This window comes from Phyllostomus hastatus, unplaced genomic scaffold (assembly GCF_019186645.2).
Source record: "Phyllostomus hastatus isolate PE091 unplaced genomic scaffold, TTU_PhHast_1.1 phas_scaffold_501, whole genome shotgun sequence".
Classification (NCBI taxonomy): domain Eukaryota; kingdom Metazoa; phylum Chordata; class Mammalia; order Chiroptera; family Phyllostomidae; genus Phyllostomus; species Phyllostomus hastatus.
The window spans coordinates 62,542,846-62,567,168 of NW_025334033.1; the positions used below are offsets into that span (position 1 = coordinate 62,542,846).

Genomic DNA, 24,323 nt, shown 5'->3' on the forward strand with positions numbered 1-24,323 from the left:
CCCCGTTGCCATGGCAACACCCGACTACCTCTCCCTGTAGCCAAGGCAGCACCAGAATTCACCTTTGGTTATCCACAAGCCCCCGAATTTGCACCTACGCAGTTCAAATAAAACCAACAAGTGCATCGCCTCCCGCCAGAGCAAGACAATCAGGGATTTCCCCGTTTCCCCCATCTCTAACTCACCCAGGGAACATATTAATTCCCCGCCCCCCAAACCCCTTAAGGGAGGGTGAGTCCTGAACAATGACCACTTCTGATACACTGAAAGATAAAAGGTTTTCTCTCTGGCGGGGGTGGACATCAGAGACTAATGAAAACCGGAGGCGCACACAAACATAAGTTGCCTAAAAAGGCAAATGAGCTGATATGATCAAAAAAATTTTTTTTCAGCCAGCATCTCGTAGCACGTCTGTCAGGCAAGCTCAGTTTTGCCCCTGCAGGCCACTGTTTCTGGAGCGATAAGCAGTTTCCAAGACGGCTGTTTGATGTACAGTTCTGAAAAACAAAAACGCATTCCGCTCGGGTGGGACGGCGCCCAGCCAGGGCAAGAACCATGACGTATTCGGGAGAGCGTCCCATGGTTGCTTTCCAGCTTGAGCAAGATGCCCCGGGAGCAAATCTCGCTTTTTGCTTCTACAATGTAAGAGGAATCAAATCGCCCTCCCCCGCGCACGCCGAGAGGTCGCAAACCAAGCGGTTTTATTGAAGCGGCAGCTAAAATTCTTGTTAGACCCTCTGCTCCCAGGGTGGCCACGAGGAGCTCCCAGCCGCCAGCCCTGGAATTCTATCCCCCGACCATACCCCTGGGACCCGAGCAAGAAAAAACAAAACAACCCACCGCAAAGTAAAAAGGGGGGAAAAAAAACAAACAAAACTTCTGTCGCACAGCCTTTATTCCACTGCTTAAAGAGCGTGGAAACCCGCTCCGCGGCCGCGGAAGTCCCCGCTGCCACTAGTAAAGATGGCTGCCATAGGCGGAGCCGCTCCCTCCCCGTAAGGCCGCCGGCTGCCCCCCCAGCCACGACCACTCACGCGGAGCCCTCCACGCCCGCCGCGGTTTGACGCATTGCAGGTGCGGAGCGACCAATCAGAAGGCTCAAGCCTTTCCGGCCAACCACTGCAGGGGCGTACTGGCCTATCAGAGCGTCCTAGTCGAACTGAACGGGGAAAGCAGCCTCAGCAGCGCCAACTAAGCATTCGGCTGCACCTCTCGGTTTGCAGCGTGTGCCGCGAGAACTGCCGTGTGCTCCTCCGCCGGGAGATATAGTACCCTCGCCCGCGCCCCGCCCAGCCTGTCCGCGCACGCTTGAAAAGCCTAGGCGCGAAGCTGGCTTATTTTCTCCCGCTGGGAGACACTCAAGGCGGGTAGTTACTTGAGAGACAAAGCTAAATTCATTTGCCGTGACCCTCCGAGGAGCGATCGCAAACAATCCTCGCTCTGCCCCCCAGCTCAAAGAGGCCGCGATGTTTGCCGTTCATGCAGCACGGTTTGGGAAAACAGTTGCCGCCGGAGAAATCAGAAAACCCTCGCTTATCTCGAAACCGGGATTCAAACTGCAATGGAGCCGACCCTTCCAGTTTACGAGCTCAGGCCCAGGCGCCCGAGAGCACCTTTGTGGGCACTTCTGTTTGAGAAGGGCCCGTTTCCATCCCTCCCCGCGCCCCCGGCGGTTTTCTTACCTCGCTGGGCTAGAGCTTTCAGCTCAGGGTGCACAGGAGGACCGGCCAAGGGCCAAGGGACGGAGGAGCCTGAAAGCTGCTGGTTAGCTCCTTGGTAGACCGAGGGGAAGCTCGTCTGCCCCTTCCCCATGGAAAGCCCCTTGTTACCTCTCTGCAAAAGGCCCAGCTAGATAATAAAGATTTAGCGAAATAACTTCAACAATGAGCCAAATCTGGTACCCTCGCCTGTCTAGGGCTAGAAGATATCGCTAAGCACTGATTGTACAGTGAAAACTCCGAGACTCAGGAAGGTCAATGGACACACCTACAGTCACATAGCAGTTTAGCTGCAGAGCACAGCGTGGAACGTCACCCAAGCCTGTGTGCTTCTACTATAGTAACACCCCACCTTCTGGAGATGTCATTGTGGTTGTGATGTGACTCAGACTTTTGGGGAACTTTATTGCGTAACTGAAGGAAGGTATGGGAACATCATTTTCCATGGTGTCCTACAAAGTAGCAGAGAAGAAATGTTATTTGGTTATTCTTGCTGCTACAACAAACCAGCCAAGAACACTTAAATCTTGTGGATTTCCTAGAACTGCCATTGAATTTAATATGCTCTATCTGTGATTTTGACGCAATAGGGCTTGGATAATCTAATTTTTTTGTCGTTGAACTGTATTCACATCCTGTTTCTAAGATCGTGTTATTAATGTTCTTTCCTGAGGTTTTACAACCAGTAGTGGAGACTGCTCTCTACCCATGTAAAGGCTGTTCTTTGATCTAAGGCCATAGTTGCTGGTTGCCATGTATTGCTGCTTCTTAAACTTTTACTAAAAACCTTGTTCAAAAGCTGTGGTTTTCTTTCTGTAGGCGGCTAGTAGTCATCCCCAAAGAGGTTTGCCAAGTGATCAAATATCTGAACTTCCAAAAGAGCGTCTCACCATAAAAATACCTACCCCAAGAGACAGTACATCATATTTCTTTCGCCACGTATAAGGTATAGGAAATATGTACCCTGTCTTCTTTGTATCGATCAGATGGTGACCTGAGAAAAGAGATCTGACTGTGCCCCTTACAAAGGGGGAATTCTTGGGTAAATCCCACTGGACTCGGAACCTCTGCTTTCAGTTGTGTAGACTGAGAAGATTGGATTAGATGATTTCCAGATTTTCTTCCAGCTCTCATATTTGGTTCTGCTATGAAGAATTTGGACTAAAACTTAATTGTGTCATTATATTCAGGCTTACCTGCTTCTGCTTGTAGTGCTTTAGGTCTTAGAGTTACCTTCATATTTATGTTCATGTTCAATCTTCACAATCATTCTACAGGGAGAGTCCCCATTTACCAAGAAGTTAGGTTTGCCAAAAAGTTTGCTCCTGGTTTCTGTGAAATGTGAATCGGTGTGCCACCAAATAATCTTCCAGGATTATTGCTTCAATCCTAGTACATTACGCAATGTGTTGCTTTTTTGGAGGTCAGCAAATTAGCTCACTAAATTGTGAGCTCCTTAAGGACAGGTCCTATCCAATTTATCCTTATATTCTCAGTGATTAGTGAATTTCAGTTTACATTCCAAGAACTCAGTAGAGGTTTCTTGAAGGACTGGACAAATAATAATTAGGACAGTGGTAGAAGATTGGATGTAAAAGGGTGTTTTTTTGTGTGTGTTCTAATCAATACATACTGAAAGTCTACAATACAGAAGTATTTTTTTTTCAACACTACAATTTTTTTCTCTTTGTCTCTACTTTTTATTTTAATTTAAGGAAATATCATCATTATGGGACATTAATAATGTCTTCTTCAATAGCAGGGCTTATCTCCAAGCTTTCCTTTGTATGCGTTCTATTACATTCTTTGAAGAATACAAAGATTTAGAAGAAAATGATTTTAAAAAATCTGACAGACAAAATTGCTCACTTTTCCCTTCTATTGTTGCTTTTCTGGTTTTTGTAAAGAGATAATGTCCTCTGCCTAGCTTTTGATCCTTATTTTTTCTGTAGTTTTTTAGAAGTAAATGTCAGGATTGATCAGTCAGTTCGAGTAGGCATGGCCTAGTGTGTTCTAAGTATTTCAATCGAGTGTCATTCAACAAAGTAGGAATTCTATAATGATCTTAATTTTTACAATTTATAAAAAGATGTTGCTCATGAGTCAAGTCTCCTATGACCATAGCTCTATTTATATCCTCATCTCCAGGGGTCTCCTGGTTACTAGGGAATTCTGTACAAGTTCCTTACAAAATTCACAAGCAAAGTATTTTGCATCAGAAAATTCTAAATCTGGGAGGAACCAGAGAGAGTCCATCTGCTCTACCTTTTTGATTTTTTTAAGTGAGTTCTAAGAAGTGACTAGTTAGGGACAGAGCAGGCTTTAGAATTACATTAGACTGTACTTTCCTTTGACCTTTGAATACATTTTAATCAAAGATTAATCTTAATAAGGGGAGCAGAGAGATACTATCATCCATGAGGCCTCTGAGAGACCATGGAAAATCTCGGAACGAGTTTTGCTTTGGACTTTGTTATTTCATTTAGGGTTTGGCTGTCTTGAATTGTTCTCTGTGTGAGGCCTTATCTGTACAGTTGTTTAAAATCTTTGACCTTCATTTAAACTGCTGACCCTTTCTTGTTGTTGAGTCTTATCATAGTTCCTTTACTCATGTCTTCTTAATCCTAACAGTGTTTCTGTTTCTCATCCCCAAAAGGCCGTGTTTTGAGATGGGTAACGAACAAATAAAAAGGAATGCATCTATCCAATTGTCATTCTTTTCTAGGAGCCTAAAGTATTTTTTAGAGTATTGCAAAGTGCTAATGAAGAATAACCATGGTGCTATCTTCATTTCTCATTATGCAACTTTTAGGTTGTTTCCTTAAAAAACTGGCTCTCTTCTCCCGCTGATTAAAACAAATATGGACTGGACTTGTTTAGCGATGGTGTTCTTTCACAAAAAGAAAACCTTGTTCCCTGGCTCTCACAGCACCTAACCCCCTAATCCCACTGGCTGTCCAGCTGACATTCACAAGCAAAATGCGCTCAGAAAATAGGAACGGCTTGGTGGGAGCTATGGTAGAACCACACAAACTACAGGCTGAGAGAGATGCTCCAACCTCAAAGCATCACAAAATACAAAGTTTGCACAGGGACAAGGTGCTGAACAGCTCTCATCGGTTCTCCACCTTTTGTTAGGATTTGAAAGTAGAAATGCCTGTATTAGAACCACTGTGTCAACAGGCCATTTAAAATATGGCTTATGTACTTTGCCACCATTCAGTTTTGAGGTCTTTTCCTACGTTTCAAATTTTGCATGAAACAGGTGCATCTACGACACACCGTGCAGCAGGGAAGAGCTAGAGCCGTGAAATAGGAAACCGTCGTTAAGTTCCCTGAGTCGCACATCTCTTAACTTAGGCTGCCGTAGAAGAGGGCCACGCAGCATTCCGTCAGAGCGGTGAAGGGAGTGCGGCTGCGCAGGGCTGGCTCCCCGGGCAGCAGCCTGTGGGCAACTCTGGATGATGGGCTGGTCTTCACCTGGACTCTTCCCACTGCCCACAGGTCGTCCTCCCACCTCACCTTGTGACTGGTTCTGGATCGACTTCTAATCTGACTTTTCGTCAATTCAGTTGACTAATACATTAAATATTAGAAACAGCTACCACTTATGTTTCTTTAGGGCTCTATTGTTGAGAAACTAATTTGACTTTCTTTCCCTCTCATGTAACCCTCAGGCAAGTCCTTGAGGTATATTATTACTATAATACGATGTATCATTTTACAAATGAGACAGCTGAGTCTGTGTGGCTAAGTGGCCAAGGAAGCAGCCTTCTGACCTAGCAAATGATTTCCCACAATATTGCAAAAGAGGTTTCTTAAGTAACTGTTTTCAAAACAATAAAAATGAAAAAGCCTTGAGTGACGTTCCCTTGAAATAAGACAAAATTTCTGTCTATCCTCGTGGTTTATGGAGGAGAAGGGGAGATGCAAGGGGCATGCCAATACTCAACTGTACAACTGGAGAGTTTTCTGAAGGCAAATATCTTCAGTGACCCAGAGAATCCAATCATCCTGCTGTGAGGCCTAGAGTTAATTTATTAACCAAGGACTCGGGCCTTTACTTGGAATGAGTAAAACTCAAGAAGCATCTTCACTGGACTTAGAAATAGACCCAGTTTTTCTGTTCAAGTACAACTTGCCCTTGGCCTTGGCCATGTTTTCTCCATTACAGGAAGCAGGGAATGAACTCAGTTCTGTAAAAATAGGGAGAAAATTGCTGAAGCAGGAAGGTTCAGGCCAGGCGCAGGCTTGTTCAGGGCCGTACAGGGTCTGGGTCAGGACCCGAACAGGAACGGTCCGGCGTGTTCCGGAGGTTTGGCTTGCCACCAGATCCAGGGAGACTGGCTTCAGGAGTTGGTTCAGCATTAAGGAAAAGAGCTTTCTTTTCCTGTTTTCTCTACTTTGGAAAATCCACATCTCATATCTCCTCCAGTCCCAGGAGTAAACGGAGCTCAACGCCTAATCAATTAAACGATCGTTTGGTTATTTATCAACTCAGCTACTATACTGAGTTCAAAGAGTATAAGATGGCAGCTGCTTCTGCTATCTGGTTGAGGAGGTAAGGTACATGGAAACATATCAAGCAGAAACGGATAAGAGAGGTAGGAATTTGGGAGAGCAGAAGTTCACAGGGAACTGTGGTAATCAGGAATGTTTGAAAGATGTAGCATGTAAACTGGGCCTGAAGAAACTTAGGATTGATTGATTGATTCTAACAATAGCATTTTTAATTTTTTTGTTGATTTTTAGAGAGACGAGGGAGAGAGGGAGAGAGAGAGAGACATCGATTTGTTGTTCCACACACTTATGTATACCTCGGCTGTTTCTTGTATGTGCCCTGACCCAAGATTGAACCTGTGACCTTAGCATGTTGGGACAACACTCTCACTAACTGGGCTACCCAGCCAGGGCAAAACCCATAAGATTTAGAGAAGCAGTGAAGATTAGGACAGACATCTGGGTACTGGGAACAGTACGGACAAGGCAATGAGTTGGAAGGGCACGACGTGTATGCAGGGGACAGAGAGTAAACGGATTTATAATAGAGTTCCTATTTATGGAATAATAGAAAAAATGTTGAAAAGGTAGATGAACAGACTGTTGCAGAGCTTTGGGTGCTAGTCAAGAGGACTTAGCCTTTTTTCTCCTGTGGGCGTTGGGGAGCAAATGAAGGCTTTTGAACAGGGAAGTGACATGATTAAACTAATCTGGTGGCTGTGTCTTGAATGGATCAGAAGAGGACAAACTCATTGGGATGAATACAGAATCGTTGATGTGGAATTAAAAAATTGAGGGTCCTCGTGATTCTTGATCCCAGCCAACATGGTTATGCTGTCCAACAGAATTTTTGTGACAATGGAAATGTGGTCTGCTGTCCAATACGGTAATCACTAGCCACGTGGGCCTACTGAGTATTTGAAATGTGACGAGTGAAATTGAGGAATTAAACTTTTTATTTTAATTTTCATTTAAATAGCTGCACATGGCCAGTGGCTACTGTCTTGGAGAGCGTGGCTCCGGAAAGGAGGACAAAGGTTTCTCATTATGAATTAAAACCAAACCACACAGTTCCCAAATGAAACCTTCCCTCTGTTGGACGTGGTGGGGCCCACTCTTGGGTATCACCCACAATCAACATCAGTTTATCTGATTTACCTCTGTGGTCCCGTTTTCTGCGTAGTAAGACCGCAGTGAAAGTGTCAATTTGTGCCAATAACTGGCTCTGCTCTTCAGGCAAACGGAGTCGTCCCCAAACCTGCCATTCCAGTTTCCCACTGTGGCCACATGTCCGTCAACGGAATAGCTGTTAAATCATCCGTAAGCTGCTCAATGCCTGTTGTTGCACGGGTGCCTGAGACCCGCTCTCCGGTTTGCCCCCACGCTAGCACATCTAGTAGAAATGAGAAGTGCTGGTTACTGTACTTTGCTGACAAATGCTACTTTTGCACTGGATTTTTGGGTTAATGGGGAAATGGTGATTCAAGAACTCCCTAAAACAATATAATTTAGTGAACACATTACTCAGTAGGTCAGCTGTGTTATTTTAAAAATCTGCTTGAATTTAGTGTCAACAACTAAAGCACAAAAACTATGATCTTATCCCACTGGGCATTTAAAATCGGAATCCACATACTTGGCCCCTAAGGCTGTATAGCCACTGGCTGCTTGTGACTTAAGAGCTCAGTGTGTCGGAGCACAGAGCTCAAGTCATGGGTCCAGTCTCATTAATGGCCCATTATTTTGCTCTGTGCTCTATCCCTGACCCCTTGCTGTGTTGCATATTCATGGCCTTGGTCACAAGGGTGGACCAGGCCAGAGAGGGACTAGTGCAAATCCATCACCACAGCTACTAGCAAAACAAGCACAAGCTCTGTGCATGGAGGGCAGGAGGTGTCCTCTACTACACAAAGGAAAGCATTTAGAAAAAGAAGAAAGAACTGGGCACACAGACAAGGTGAATGATGCTGTTTGAAAAGATCACACTTCGCACCATGACTTTAGACCATTCACTAAATACATTGATGAACACTGCAAGCTGGAACCCGTAGCAGGACACGCAGTCTGGTTATGATTCCCTTAATATGATAGGGCACTAATAGGCACCCTATGAGCTAAAACTGATCATGTTTTTTTTTTCATAGTATGAATTCATGGTCTCACGTTTGTTATGTTCTGATGGTAACATATGTTCAAATTTAAATGTAATGTTAGAATTCTCACTCCAATCTTTACCTGTAGGAGTCATGCATACATGATAATAGCAAAAAAAAAAAAAAAAGATAATAGCAACATTTTAGATGGAAAAATAATGAGGTATTTTGCTGTTGATAGAGTTAGTAAGGCTTTTATAATAACCTTGTGTATGATTGAAAGAAATGTAAATCCACACATAAACTGCAAGCGTCTGTTCAGGCTGTTGGAGCTGACTAGTGAGGTAGGGAATCCGAAGGGTGATAATTTTCAAGGTGCTGCTGGACTGTGGGGCCGAGAGAAAGGAGCGGGGGATGGTGAGGCCTCATCTGCAAAATTAACAATGTCCTTCGCCTAGGAAGCGTCACAAAGTCAATGTTTTGCTTGAGTTTTCTTTCACAAAAACTCTTACTCCTTGTGTGCAAGACAGAGCTATAACTGCACGTCTATGATCTTACTTTAATCTTAAACCATTGGGTAAGAAGTATCTCTTTAAAGTCAAATTTTAATCTGTCTGTTCCCCAAAGGAAAAATTAAATTTAAAATAAATGATATTACATAATACGAAATAGAGCGTGATTCTTATGTGCGTGGTCCTCTGAGCTAAATTTTGGGGCTCCATCACTTACATGAGGCAAGTCACTGGGCGTCTCAGTGCCTCGGTGTCCATGTGAGCGTGACGGTGGGCCCGCCTCACAGGACGGGAGGGATGGAATCGCGCAGGTAACACAGCGCCTGGCCATAGCTAGTGCTCGGCAAGTGTTATTTTCATCTTTAACCTATTCCACTTCTCCTCTACACCTTCAATATATGTATGTTCATGAGCACGCACATGTATATGACACACGTGACATCTGTGTATTTTATACTCATATACGTTATAATCGTAGGCTCAGGGTTTTACAGCTGGAAGGAGTTTATAGATTAAATTCCACCTTCTGGCTTTACCCATGAGTATGTATAATGATTGCATGTGTATTCTTTCTGTCAGACTCAGTGAGTTGGAGTGGTCTGGTTAGTAACAGAAACGATACTCAAACCTGAGATTCTTGGCTTGGACTACATTCTTTCTACTCCTGTTCCATTCAACATTATTTTATTTAAGTAACAATAATAGCTGTTTTCTCTCAATATCATGACATGTCAATAGACTTGGTTCTCAGTAAATTATGGTATCACCATAATGGGACTTATTTTCCTGATTGCGGATCGCTTCATAAATTAGGAAGTTTATTCACTTCCAGGACGCTAAAGCAGTCCCCCCATTTCTGTAGGTAGTATGTTCCAAGACCCCCAGCAGACTCGTGAAGCCACAGATAATACCGAACGTATATATACTACATTTTCTCCTGTGTATACACATCATTTCACATAAAGGAGGCACTTCACAGCTTCTCTTTGGCATATCTGAATTGCCAGCATCACTACTGTTGCACTTTGGGGCCATTATTCAGTAAAATAAGGGCTGCTTGCACACAGAGACTGATAACGCCACAGTCTCTGATAACCCAGACAGCTACCGAGTGACTAACCTACAGCGTGGAGACGCTGGACAAAAGGATGACTCACATCCCAGGCAGGACAGAGAAGGACTCTGAAGCTAAATTTCACGCTGCTCGAACTGGTGGGCAATTTCATACAAATAGTTTATTTCTGGAATTTTGTATTTAATATTTTGGGGCTGCAGTTCACTATGAGTGATTGAAACCTCAGAAAATGAAGGGTAGACAAGGGGGTGCCCATTGTACAGCTGACCCTTGAACAACACAGGGATCGAGGGTGCTGGCCTCCTGGGAAGCTGAAAATCCGAGTATAACTTTGTATGCACCCAAAACCCAAGTTGCCCCTTGGAATCCATGGGGGATTGGTTCGAGGGCTTTCTGCAGCCCTGCGGACTCCAAAACCCAAGGACGTTCACGTCACCCGTGTGAAAACGGCGCAGGTGGAGGCATGTAGCTGGTTGGCCCTCCGCTTCCGTGGACGGCAACAGCGCAGGTACCTACAGGAAAAAAAAACCCACATCTGAGCCGGCCCACGCAGTTCCGACTGTGCCCTGTGCTGGCCGAGGGTCGCCTGTATGTGACTTTAATGAAAACCCTGTGGTCCTCTACGAAGTCAGAAGACTCTGCTTCGTGAAGTAGGCACATCCTGCACAGCGTATGTTTACAAACTTCAGTAGTATGGAATCTAAGATTAGAGCCCTGGACAAGGGCTCAGGCTCTATTTTCATTCTCCAGCCTGACTCATGGTAAGATCTTGGGCAAGTCACTTGACGTTCTTATGTTTCTGTGTGTCAACGTGGCCATGAAATGGAATAAAGTATGACCTCATTAGAAACCCAATAGACTTGAAGGCTAAAATGTGATTTTAAAAATTTATGTATTTATTTAGAGAGGGAGAGGAAGGGGGTGCGGAGTGAGGTGGGGAGAGAGAGAGAAAAAAGAGAGGGAGAGATATTTGTTGTTCCCTTTACTTATGCATTCATTGGTTGTTTCTTGTATGTGCCCTGACTGGGGATCAAACTAGCAACCTTGACGTACTGGGACGAAGTTCTAACCAGCTGAGATACCCTGCCAGGGCCTAAGAGGTGATTTGCTCCATTAAAAAAAATTACCGTAAGATAACTCTAGGTGGTAAATACGAAGAATCAGAATAATGAATTTGACTGTAACAAGTAAAATGATCCGGAAATGAAGTTTTTAGCAAATACAGTCATGGAAAATTATTTGGGTGAAATAGGTTAAATGACAGAGGGAGAAATACTATTTCAGAGAATGCCTGGTTTTCAAAACCATAGACTGGAGCAATTTAACCACAATAATGATAAGGAATGAAAGAATATTAGAAACTAATGAATCCTTAATAACTGAACACATTTCATTTCTAGGCTATTATTTCCCCCTACTTACACAATGTATTCCGTGAGGAACCTGACAAAAGAAACAAATGCCTTTAAAAATGAAGCAGTTTTAATGATGTGCTTGGCCATTTACACTGTAACTCACTGGATTATTTCACACCCTTTAAACTGACTTTGTATTAGTCCCCTTTCCTCTATCTTCCTATTTCCAACGCTCCCATTAATACATACGCTTTATTCCTATTTCGGGTTGGCCTCCATGAGCACAGACTGGTGGTGATGATGATGATGGTGATTTGCGAGCTGAATAATGTCTCTCTAATCTGCAGGGGGAAGAGTCACCGGCTCGCCGCTGCAGCCTCCAGTGAACGGCAGGTGCACCCTTTCTGCGGCATTCTGGGCGGAACGCAAAAGTAAGAGCTCCAAAGGTGATTGTCTCAGGTCCCCCCAGAAGTCCCGCGGCATCTGCGGTGTGCCTGAATACTTCCCATTCTTCTCAAACGTCTTTCTGCAGACTTTGTCTGAGCCAGAAACAAACACTACCAACCAAGGCCCTGTCTAGCAGAGCTTGTCAATCACACGCTTTGCCACAGTCTCTGAAAGAGTAAGCAAATGATAATTTGCAACCGTTGCCCAGGCCCTGTACACAAAAGATGAAATTGTGTTCTGCCTTGGCAAGAAAAGAAACTGCAGCGTTTTCCTTTTGTCAAGGTCGCTGCTTTCTTTTTACAAGTTTGAGGCTGCAAATCAATAGCTGGAATTGTCCTTTTTTTTTTCTAGTTTACAGGGAAAAAAAGGGAAAACATTAGTAAATTTAAAGATTAAAATGCTACTTAAAAATAAGTATTATCAAGATTGTAGGTTAAAATATGGTCTAGCTCCATAGTAGACTCAATTAGCTGTGTTCCAACTATAATCTGAGGGATTCTAAGTATTTGCTCTTTTTTTTTGTTTCTCTGGGTGTGTGAAGAAATATCTGATCCTTCTCAGAACCAGGAAAATCAGGAAAAAAATAATCAAAAGCATTGGTTTTAAGGTCTATAGAAGATGTACAGGTACATTAATTGAAGTCGGGATGAATAATAGTATTTTCCATAGGAAAAAGAGAACAAAACGGTAGGGGAGTGATATCATTCAGGCATACAAAAAAAAAATCACTGGAAACGTAAAAACATTAAAATAAGAGTGGCTAAGCATGTGAACATGACAGATTTAGTAATTGAGCATATTTGTCTCAGATATTGTTTCAGATTTTGAGAAGGAAGCCGTCCAACTAATTTCTTGCACGAGGCAAACTGCTTTGCCGCTTCCAGACCCATGTGCCCGGCGGTGTGCGGTCCATTCCTCCGTCCAGTCCCCAACTCCCCGCGGCAGCCCCAGCCCCGGACTCGGTGCCCCGGCGGCGCGGCAGGAGATGTGAGCCGGAGGGGCGGCGTGCTCACAGGTGGGGTGGGGTGGGGTTGGGGCGGGGGGCCGGCGGCTTGTGGTGCCCAGGCCACCTCAGGTCGGGAACTGTAAAAAGCGCTCTGTCCTGGCCCCGGCCCGGATTGACGCCGCCCCCGAAACTCGGCACCTCCACCACGCTGGGCGTGAGGGTCCCGGGCTCCCGCCCTCGGTGGCCGACTCGCGGGGGGCGGCGGGAGGCCGGGCGCGCCGGGGGGCGGGGCCAAGCGGGCGAGGCCCGGCCTTCGCAGCGCCGCTCTGAGCGAGACAGCCGTTCAGAGCGAGTCGCCCGCGGCTGCGGCGGAGGGATACGGAGCGCCGTATATATTTCACAGAGCGCAGGGTCGCACTTCGGCATTTGTGCTGGGAGTCTCGCGGACGCGGCGCCGTTACTCGCAGTCGGGCGGCGGCGCAGCGGAGGGAGCAGCAGCAGCGGCACAGCGCTCAGCGCACACCGCGCCTCAGCAGCGGTAGCAGCAGCAGCGGAGGCAGACCCGCGGTCACAGCCCGTAGGCTGGTGCAGCCACTCTCGATCCCTCTGCTCTTCCTCTCTTCGCACCATGGTAGGTTGGGAATGGCAAATGCCGGCGTAGCAGCTGCCTGCCCATTTCTTAACAAATTTTTAGTTCAGCCCGGGTTTTTTTTCTTTTTTTTTTTTTTTGCGGAATTTCTTTTTTTGGTGGGTTCCTCCCCCCCTTTCCGGGTATTACGCAGCAGTTGCGGTTAAAAAGGATACATTTCGGATTTGCATCTCCTTTTCGTCGGCCAGGGATCCTCTAAATTTTGGCCTCCCAGGGGCTCTTGCAGCAGTAGCACCGGGGCTTCCGCATCCACCCCCCCTCCCCCAGCCCCGCACCACTGCATCCAGCGCGCCGCACCCGGGCTGCCCGCAGCGCCGCATCTCGGCTGGGGCCCCGGGGGGCGGGGGAGCCGGGGCGGTGCCGGGCTCTAGCCCCCTCCACCTCGCTGCCTTTCCCTAGGGTCGGGGATGGCGGGTCCGGAGGGCAGGGGAGAATGAATGGGCCGGAGCGGGCGGGTGGCGCACATTGCTCCGGCCGGGAGGTGGGGGGCGCCGTCACTGTTGACCCCTTCCCCCCGCCTCCCAGTCGACCCCGCCGTCTCTCAGCGGTTATTCCCGCCTCCCTCCCGGGGGGCGCGGCGCGGGCGTGGGCTGGGAAGGAAGGAGCCGGGGAAGGGTGGGGTGGGGGCAGGAAGGCGAGGGGTGGGGGGCGGAGGGCGGAAGCGGCGGGCAGGCCGCCCTGCGCCCGGGCGGGGCCCTGCGGTGTGGCTGGGACTCGTGTCTCTCCGTTTCTCACCTCTGCAGCCCCCAACCCCCCACCCAGGGCGGCAATGAAGGCGTGCCGGAGCCTCGGTACACCCGGAGGCCCTTTCCCGCGGGAGGCGCTGGGTTGGCGCTAATTGGGGCGGGAGGGGGGCGGGGGAGGAGGGAGCTGGCGCGCGGCTCGGTTTCCATTAGAGACGCAAAGTTTCTGCTCCGGGAGGAGACGACGCCGCGGCGGGCTCGCCGCCTGGGGGAGCTGAAGCGGGTGGGAGGCGCGGGGCGGGCTTGGCCCGCGCTGGCCGTGAGGTTCCGGAGTGGGAGAGGGAGATCGCACTGGCTGGTGAGGGGCGGCTCCCCCACCCCCACCCTGGGACTGTCCCTTTGCACCTCGTCTGCCCTTAAGGCCGCACCCCAGCCCGCCCCCTCGTTCGGCGTTTCCCCACTCGGCGCCACTTCCAGTCTGCAGGGAGATGCCCTCCACGTTTCCGCTTTCTCTGTAGCTTCTAGATTGCCAGATGCGCCTGTGCGCCTCGCTGAGTGTGTTGCCCGCAGCCCCCTTCCTCCCTGGGCAGGGCTGACATCACCCACAGCGTTTTCTGGCTTGGATGGGTGGGAAGATGGCCCGCTTGAAGATTCAGAGCACCCTTGCCCCTAAGGCCAACGCCATTAGGCTTTTTTTTTTTTTTTTTTGCTACAGGAAGGCTGATGCTCTCAATAAACCCTCTAACACGATAGTTTTGCCGCGTGGTGGGACTCTTCTTCCCAGTAAGGGTGACAGCTTATCTTTTGAGGTGTGGCAGCGCTTCCTGTTGTACAAGACAGAGGTTGCTCTGGCGTTACATAAATCATCGTGTCTCATTTGATACAAAGAAAACCTACTTGGCAATTACTGGGGTAGAAAGAAAGGCAGGCGCAGTCCTAATACGAAAAAAAAAAGTTTTTCAATATATTGGAACACCATTCCTATTTGTGGAAGTTTTCATTTAAGAGAATAAATGCCGTCAGCTTTCTATCAGGACTTATTTTGTAACTGGCTTCATTAGGTGCCCTTCATTAAAATAAAAATACATATTAGCTTTCCCTGAGATCTTGAATTCCCCTGGCTGGAGGCACAGGTTCGGTGTTTCGGTGAGAATTAGCTCCCTGGCCATTACCGCCTCTAGTCGAGTGTTTATTGTGAACAGCTCTTAGGTCATCTTTAAGGTGGGTAAATATCCTGCAGCAAAGTTCCACCTCTCCAGAAGAGATGGGGCATAGTCTCATAATTGTGTAGTTTTTGGTGGACTTAATATTTGCAGTTTTCTAACAGCCCACTTATGGGACGTTCCGTTTTTTTCCTTTGGCTTCTGAGTCAGGATAATTTAACAGAAGGCATTAGCCTTTGTAAATGGTAGACTCACAAATAACCGCCTAATTTAAATGATTGAAAGCACTTATTACATGGAAATGAAGTTAGTGGGGTAACTCATTGCGGTATATTTATTTTTTCCACTTAATTGTATCTCATAAAATGGATATAAAAGCCTGTTAATCCAACCCAATGCGGTTATGTAACGCCAATTTGGAGATTTGGAGCGCTCGCAGCAATGCGCAAGGTGTGCTAAAAGCCTGCCCCTGGACGAGATCCGGGCTGCGGTGACAGCAACGTCAGGCTGGGTCCCTTCTTGGAAGGAAGCGGGGACTGCGGAGCCCTGGGAGCAGTAGGTGGCGCTCTTCTTTGTCAGGGCCTGCTGCTGCAGCCTGTGCTGTGGGACCCTTTGCCACTAGAGGTGCCATTTTTCAAATTATGAACTGACCCTTCCTAGTTAGACCTCCGCGCACACAGCAGTGGGCCCAGAAAAGAAAACTCAAAGGCAGTTGTTGTCACTTGCTTGTCATTCTTTGTTTTTAAAGTAGCCTGAAGAGTTTCTAAATGACAGTGCTAAAGTTTTCCGCTAATAATATTTTAGATATTGATGAAAGGTCACTATTAAAAGTGTAACTGGAGCTAACAGTGTCGATCTCGGAGTGTCGTAGATTGAATTATAACCTTTTCTTTCTCCACGTAGGCTGATCAGCTGACCGAAGAACAGATTGCTGGTAAGTCGATGACTTGAGGAAGTCTCCAGTAGACCAGAACTAGGCACCAGTCAGTTTTGGTGACTCCTCTGTCCCCTCTTTCCTATAATCTGAACAGTTTTCCTAAGACTGTACAAATGACAACAAGCAGAAATATTTAGGTCAGGTGTTAATCCTTGCCAGTGTTTTGGCAATAACGTGAAAGGAAGTGGAATTAGGAGACTATCCATTTGTTACATGCTGGAGTAGCCAACTGTTTCACAGCGTGCAAGGTTTTGCATATAATGCAGTTGCACTGAGTCTGACTCCCGAAATGTAGTTTAGACTTTTTATGCCACAGGTCTTTTAGTAATCCACCATGAAACATTGTGCTTGCTATTCTGAAATCCATGGGAATGGATGAAAACGAGTGCTAAAACCATTATAATAATTACAAAGGGAGTTGTGTTAGTTTAGGTTGTAATAATCCCTAGAGAACTTTTTTGAGATGGTTTTGAAACCAGAAATGCCTTTGGCATTCGAGTAATTCCGAATGGCATGTAGAAAGGACACACGGGTTACCTGGGAATGTCCATCTTAGTAGCCGTCATGCCGCTATGAAACCAGGCATTCTTGTGGCAGTAGAAATTGAACAGGAAGAGACTGGGAACACATGGACCAATCTTGTCATTTTAGACTTAGGACTAACTTAAACATGTTCAAACTTAGCCTTCTTTAAAACCGAGACTATTTTGGTTTTATGGAGCTGGGTCACAGGAGCAGCGTTTGCTTTGTGGACTGCTGTAGGAAGGCCAGCCCAGCAGGACCATCGGGGTCTTTATTTCAGTAGATAAAGATTGGGCGGCTTCTGGTAATTCGCACACCTGGGACAGCGGCTTTGGCAAGCCCCAGGGAAGGGTGTATTGTGGCTGGGTAAAGACATTCATTCTAAGAGGTAAACTTTTGTTTTCAGAATTCAAGGAAGCTTTCTCCCTGTTTGACAAAGATGGCGATGGCACCATCACAACAAAGGAACTTGGCACTGTCATGAGGTCACTGGGTCAGAACCCAACAGAAGCTGAATTGCAGGATATGATCAACGAAGTAGATGCTGACGGTAAGGGCTTTAGAACTCTGAATGAGCACCCGTGCTGTGTAATTCAAGTTCAGACATGTTACGAGACGGTCTTTCAGGTCCCCAGAGCAAAACAGATGTGCAGAGATCCGTTCTGTGGTTGCCTTACGGCTGTTGACAGTTCAAATAGAAGGCTGGGGGCCCGCCTTTTGCCCTGCTCACCGTCTAGAATATTTCCTGGATCGGATCACTGTGGTGGTGTTCGCTCCCTGCCGTGGCCTACAGCTCAGTCTTGATCTATCAGCTGGCCCATGAGTCTGTGGGGAAGCGAAAAGTAAACAGCCATAGACCTTTTTAAAAAGCTTATTGTCTCTTAGAGAAGAGAAGAAAAGCCCCCAAGTGGTGTGAATGAAGAGCATTCTTAGATACTAACATAGAATCCGATACAGTGTGAGCGGCGGATGTGTTTATTGAAGAGAATTTTGAAGCTCACGTGAGCCTTGGAGGCGGAGGGCCTGGGGGCTGTAGGGAATGGGTCTGCCGAACCTAACAGGAGAGGGTGTGTGAGGCGTGGAGCAGGAAGGAACAGGCAGTAAACCCGGTCACCAGTCAGCCGTCTGCTCTTCTGGACTCGAGATTAGTGGACAGTAGACTTTTTATTGCTCGCTTGCGTCAGTAGAGTTGAGGGGACATTCCCCCCCCGCCAAATATGTATTTTTGGAAACCATGTATATTTCCTAGTAAATGTACTATATACCATTGTACAGAACATAGTACATTTTTAAAAGGTGAGCTAAGAATAAAGACTTTGGACCAAGACTGTTGTTTTAGATGATTGATTTGATAATAATCATTAAAAAAATAGAGTTTCATAGGTGATAAAGTTGAGTTATACTTGTCTGGTTACCTATATTTAGAAGCAGGGGTTTTGGTTAAACTCTCTAACAATGGTTGCAGTCCATTCAAACTACTACTAAAGACCGTTTTCATCCTTGATATTGTTTTGGAAAAAGAGATTGTAGTTCTCTTTAGTTGCTAAGGTGATCAGCTGTCTGGGAACATGGGGTGTCTCTTTCCTAGTTTGTGTAGACACTGGGCTTGGGGACTGGCAGAGTGTATTTGGTGCCCCAAGATTGTATGGAACAAGGTGGGGAAGGGGGAGTCCCGGGTGACAGCGTTTAGTATTCATAGTGAATAAAAACACGATAATGCCTAAAGACATACATTTCTGCTTGGCTGTGGGCATGTCAAATAAGTAATGCTGATTGTCACATGACAATCAGTCCTTTTTGGAGGCCAAAGGAACTTGAAGGGATCTCTGAATTACTGTTTTGATTTAAAGGTACCGGTGAAAATGAGTACCTTAACCTAAACTCTTGTCTTCTAATTTAACTTTATTTCCCTTTAATTCACATGACGTTGTTAATTGCGTGGTTTGTCTTTGGCGTGTTCGTCTAACTCAGTTTTAGAGGAGGAGTTGTTTGGGATACTGGCCACAGAACAGATTCCTCCGACACGGTTTCCTCACGTTAATGATCTGAGCCGTGAGAACACTTCTGAGTTTTGTCCTTAATGGGAAATAAAGATACGGAGCAAGGAGAAACGATTAGGTCACTTACCATAGGGTGGCTGAGAAATGCCCCCTGGAGCAGACATTCTAACAGTTCATGGTCCGTGGCATAATAAAGTCAGTTTGTGCCCCTCCTGATCGTTTTCATCCCCGGGGGCCCAACTCTAGGCCTCGACCAGCACCACTAGCCAGTCTGAGTGGATCCCTCTGATCGCCCTAACTCGGAGTGGGGGCGAGCGAGGGGAGATGACCTGGAATGCTTCCCTAGGGAGGGGAAGATGCAGCCTGCAGTCCTGTGTGCCCGTTCCCCTGCACTGTGCAGCCCCCTTTGGTCGTCAAGGGTTTGTGCAGCACTGTCCCTCGCGTCATCACAGGCACTGATTAGTTTGAGTCACGTGAGTCATGTGAAATTGCCCTGTGAAGTTCCTCAGTAGTTTAGACCAACAAAGGGTGCACCCTAATGAAAAAAATTTGCCACTTTGTCCTAGCAAGCACTTACTATTCTATAAAGTGGTTCTAAAATTATTACTGCCGAGGAGTATCGCTGGAGCACTTATTTTACAGAGCTTTTTGTTTTTTAATTTGAGGTAATGGCACCATTGACTTCCCGGAGTTCTTGACTATGATGGCTAGAAAAATGAAAGACACAGACAGCGAAGAAGAAATCCGTGAGGCATTCCGAGTCTTCGACAAGGTGAGCCCGGATCTGCATTGCAGATGGTGTTTGAGCACTGCCGTGTGCCTGTCGGCTCTGAAAGCTTCAGCAGCCTTTGTACTGAGAACACCTACCTAACCCAACTGCCGAGCCTCTGAAATCTCACTTTCCAATATCCCAACTTAAGCAATAACCTTACCGAGTAAGGGCAAGCATAGTAACAGAAAATTTGAGCCAAGTTTCTTGCTACTTTCAATTGCTCTTAGCTTTTAAAAAGCTGCAGTGTATTCTGCCTGTGAGGACTGGGTGTCTGTGGTGGGTAGAGGTGGGGACTGGAGCCCTGAGGGCGCAGAGTTGGCAGTAACTTGAGAGGGCGGAATTAGTCAGGGACCTTCTGTCTCGATAAGCCCCTCGTAGTAACAGTTGCCGAATGTTTACAGGATGGCAACGGTTACATCAGCGCGGCAGAGCTACGCCACGTCATGACAAACCTAGGAGAGAAACTAACAGACGAAGAGGTAGATGAAATGATCAGAGAAGCAGACATCGATGGAGACGGACAAGTCAACTATGAAGGTAAAACCCGACGTTTCTGCCGCTCGGTGTTTAGTAGTGTCCCCTTGACTGTCTCAACGAGTGAATCACCTCGCTAGACGGTCACCGCTGTTGTGTCATGCAGAGATGTGTTCCCAGCGCTGCTCTTGAAGATGACTGAAAGCTATGATTATTTGTCTTTTCAGAATTCGTACAGATGATGACTGCAAAATGAAGACCTACTTTCAACTTTTCCCCCCTCTAGAAGAATCAAATTGAATCTTTTACTTACCTCTTGCAAAAAAAAAATCATTTACTCATTCTGTTTCTATATAGCAAAACTGAATGTCAAAAGTACCTTCTGTCCACACACACACAAAATCTGCATGTATTGGTTGGTGGTCCTGTCCCCTAAAGATCAAGCTACACATCAGTTTTACAATATAAATACTTGTACTACCTTAACGATAAGGAAGCACTTAGTGGACCCCTTGCAGTTCCATTTGCTAATGATTAATACACCGTTTGGGCTGGCCAGTTTTTCATGCATGCGGCTTGACAATTGAGCACAGTCAGGCATTTGTATTAAAAACGAAAAACGAAAAAACAAATTCAATACCTATTCAAATGGGTTCTAGTTCCGTTTGTTAGTACAAATTGTTATTGTAGTAGCTGGTTTACTGAAAGCAGACACATTTCAAATTGGTTTACCTCAGGATGTGTGTAGAAAAATGAGTGAAGGATAAGCTGTCCAGACGTAGCCCCACTAGCAGGACGGTCCTCTCGTACTTCCGTGTGCCCCGATCCTCGGTGACAGTGACACGTCTTGGTGGCGTGCCCACGTGTGTTGGTTTAGCGTTGTCTGCATTATACTAGAGTGAGGTGGGTGTCAGCCTGTCACCATTCAACACAAATTAAAAAAAACAAAAAACAAAACCTAAGCAAGGGAGCATCTTTGGACTCTCTGTTTTTAAAACCTTCTGAACCGTGACTTGGAGCCAGCAGAGGTAGGCTGTGGCTGTGGACTTCAGCACAACCGTCAACATTGCTGTTCGAGAAATTACAATTTACGTCCATTCCAAGTTGTAAATGCTAGTCTTTTTATTTTTTTTTTCCAATAAAAAGACCATTAACTTAAAGTGGTGTTAAATGCTTTGTAAAGCTGAGATCTGAGCGGGGACAAGGCAGTTGGAGGGGAGGCCGGTGCACCTGTAACTGCCCCAGCCCAGCATTGGGTTTCCCTCCCAGCATCCCGGCACCGACCTCTGAGCCTGAGACCTTGCCGAAAACCAAGCAAATACCGACTGCTTTGTCATGTTTATGGACATGTAGGTCTATTGTATTTTCACTGGGGGGAGGGGGGCAGTGAATCACGGTAACTTAATGATTCTTCAGGCAGTAGAACTCTTAAGGAAAAAAAAACCACTTTCAAGCATGTATTTAGGGGTTCTCAATTGTGCTGCTGATTACCTGTTTTATGTAACTACTTGAGACCATCTGTGCAAGAGACATGATTTAGTGTGTCTGTAATTCAATCCTCGCTGTGTGTGGTAGAAGCAGTAGTCACTTTTCTAAGCCAGTCTCTTCATGCCTAAAAAGACACTACCAGTCACCTTTGATTCACGACTTTTGAATTATGATTATATCTACCTTATCCTTTTTTTTTTTTAAGTTGACTTTGCTTTCTTTTCCCCCCAAGTAGAGCTAATGGTAGCCCTCAGCTTGAAAGTAAAACACCACCTGAGAAGGATTTTTGTGTCTAATTATAAACCTGTAACCAAACCTGATGCTGGTACTGGTCTTTGCAGTGGGACTGGTCTGCTTCACAAAAGCCCCTTTAAAGGCATGTCGCATTTAGTGCAGAACTCTGAAATGCAGGCTGGATGTGCATTTTCCAGGGTGTTAACTGGCTGTATCTTATTAGCAAGGAGATCTGGGTTTTTGAGTGTGTGGGAGGTTTTAATTTGCCAGGGAACAGTGGCAGGCTGCTAGCGAGGCAGCGAGAAGCTCTTGGCAGCCAAATGGGTGCATTCAGGGCTGATTTATAGAGACCCTTGGCTTCCCCCTCTCCTACTCCCTGTCTTTCTGGCATTTTGCAGCTTGTTAGATTTCCTGCCAGAGGGGCGGGTCAGAGCAGTGGAGAGGAGCCTGCCCGTCTGCCTCTGTGGCTGGTCCTTAGACTCTGGTTGGTAGGAGAGGTCGACCTCGTGAGCTAGGTTCGCCTTTCCTGAGTTCCTGCATCTGGAAGGAACCCCTAAGGATACCTTGGGGGTTCTGGTGAGATAGGAGGGCAGAGGGCTCCTGGTTTGAACAAGTTACCGGCCTGGATGTGTCTTGCATGGAGGTCCGGCAGCCTGACTGTTGACCCAGTTTCAAGTCTGGTAGATGACCTCGTGGTAGTTTGAAAGAGGGGTTGGGGTGACTTGCTGAAAACTTCGCCTTCTATCTTACCCTTTCAACCAAGTCTTTTTCTAGAAGCGGGTGGACTCCATGTTAGTGGTCCCACAGTCTCTCCCAAAGGACTGCCTTTGAAACCGGGTTCCGACGTGGCCAGAGTCCTACGTGGGAACCAGAAACTTCCCTCCAGGGAACACCGAGTCCCCCGTTTGGCGCAGAGGTGCGGCCGAGCCCCTGGTAGCCCTTTTCCTCTGGCATTGGAGGGGACAGCCAGCCCAGGAGGTTAGCGGTTCGCAGTTGCGTGCGTTTGAGAAAGGAAGTAGCTGAGTGTCGTGGCAGTACTTTCTAAGTTGGTTAGCCCCTTCCTGTAAACTCGAGCCCCTACTTCTAACTGCTCTATAAATATACATATATATTTATATATATATAAAGTGACTAGTTTAACTGGCATCCCGCTTGAGCCTGAGACTTGCCATAAAAACCGCTGAGTACTTGGCACACACTTTCATAGTTTCGTTCTCCATCTGTTCGGGGTGGGTGTGGAGCGAAGGCAAATGTATCCTGGTATTTCGGATGGGCTTTTACTGCGCTGTTGCCAAGGAAGGCTTTTTCTGATCTTTTGACAAATGAATTTTTGCACACTTTAATTGATGTCTTTCAGCAACTTAAAACACATGGGAAATTAGCTACTGTACATATTTTTATATTCTCTTTCTAAATGCATGTCTGACTGTACTTGTAACCACATCATGACGAGGGGCTGCCCCGCAGGCCGAGCCCGGCCGCGGCCCGGGCCCGGCGGAGCAGCAGCAAACCGTCGGCCCCTCTGCGGACTGGGAGCTCCTTCCTAAACCAAGAATGTAAATTTGGTCCATCGACTTCTTCATTCACTCGATTATTTTAAACATTTGAATTAACTCTTGTATATCTGAAATAATCCTTTTACTGTATATCCTAAATTGATCCTTTTGGCAGTGACTAGATTTCCACGAATGTGTCTTAATCTATCCCTCCAGCTGGCGATGACTATTTTCTTTCTCTACCCCCTGGAAGTTGTCTGGTAGGAGACACGTTGCTGTCTGACCCCTTGGAGTGAGAAGGTCACTGGCATGGGTGGAGCGTGTGTTCTTTCTCCAGATCTATTACAATGTTCATTAAACACGTCTGTAGCAAAGATTGGTGGTAGTTCTTTTGTTAACCGAAGTTACCCTTCACCGTGGCGATTTGCAAAGGAGATGTACTTGAACGTTTCTGTAAATCTTGAGATAAACTGTTTGGAGATTTTACCACCTCTCTGATGGGGGACCAACTCTATGGAAATTGTAAATAAGTTTTATTTATAAACCTGGCACTGTATTCAATAAACATTTCTGCAGCCTTTCATCTCTAACTGCGAACTGTGTAGGTTTTTAGCTTGCATAGCTTGCAATCCCTTTGCTCAGTGAACAAGATAACCCCCGCGCGCGGATGTCATCCCACCTAGCTGCAGCTCGGTTGGTGAGGGGCCAGAAATACCACAGACACAGCCTGCTGCAGCCTTACTCTAATTTGAAGTAGTTTGTATAACTGACATTTTAACATTAGTCTCCTGGCCTCCTCATGTATTCAGGCTTGCTTGATGCAGAAAGTGCACACCATAAAAAGATTGATTTTCCTTGAACCTCAGTGTGAATCCAAATCTCTTGAGGAATTGTGTAAAGAAAGAAATACACTTTAAGAAGAAGATGGGACTTGAAGTTACCTGAGCATGTACACCTGCCATCCCAGGAGTAGGGTCCCCGAGGGGAGTGGTGTGGGTTACAACTCCTTCCAGGACCTTGACGTTGCCGCCTTCCCCTTCCCCCGTGCTATTCCAGACCCAGCTTCCCGAGCAGGAAAGGCCACCTTCTGGCTGCCACCCATGGCCAGAAGGGACTTTTCTTGGCTGCCTGTCCCGTGTCCTTTCCCACTCTTGCACAGAAGCAGGGAGCGGGCTGAAAAGAAGGAAAAATCACAGGGTAATAAGCCCTGGTTTGGCCGTAACGCTGGAGACATCTCCACGTTTAAACATAGCCCCCTT

The 24,323-nt window shown here is 46.5% G+C and overlaps 1 protein-coding gene across 1 annotated transcript; it reads left to right on the forward strand.

Annotated features, from left to right (window-relative positions):
* The first annotated feature begins 12,959 nt into the window (after positions 1-12,959).
* CALM1 (calmodulin 1) lies at positions 12,960-21,006 on the forward strand. Its single transcript, XM_045822176.1, has 6 exons — positions 12,960-13,277; positions 16,045-16,075; positions 17,007-17,150; positions 19,266-19,372; positions 19,774-19,909; positions 20,074-21,006. Exons 1-6 carry the CDS (start codon positions 13,275-13,277, stop codon positions 20,100-20,102), a joined length of 450 nt encoding a protein of 149 aa, XP_045678132.1. The 5' UTR covers positions 12,960-13,274; the 3' UTR covers positions 20,103-21,006.
* The last annotated feature ends 3,317 nt before the right edge of the window (positions 21,007-24,323 follow it).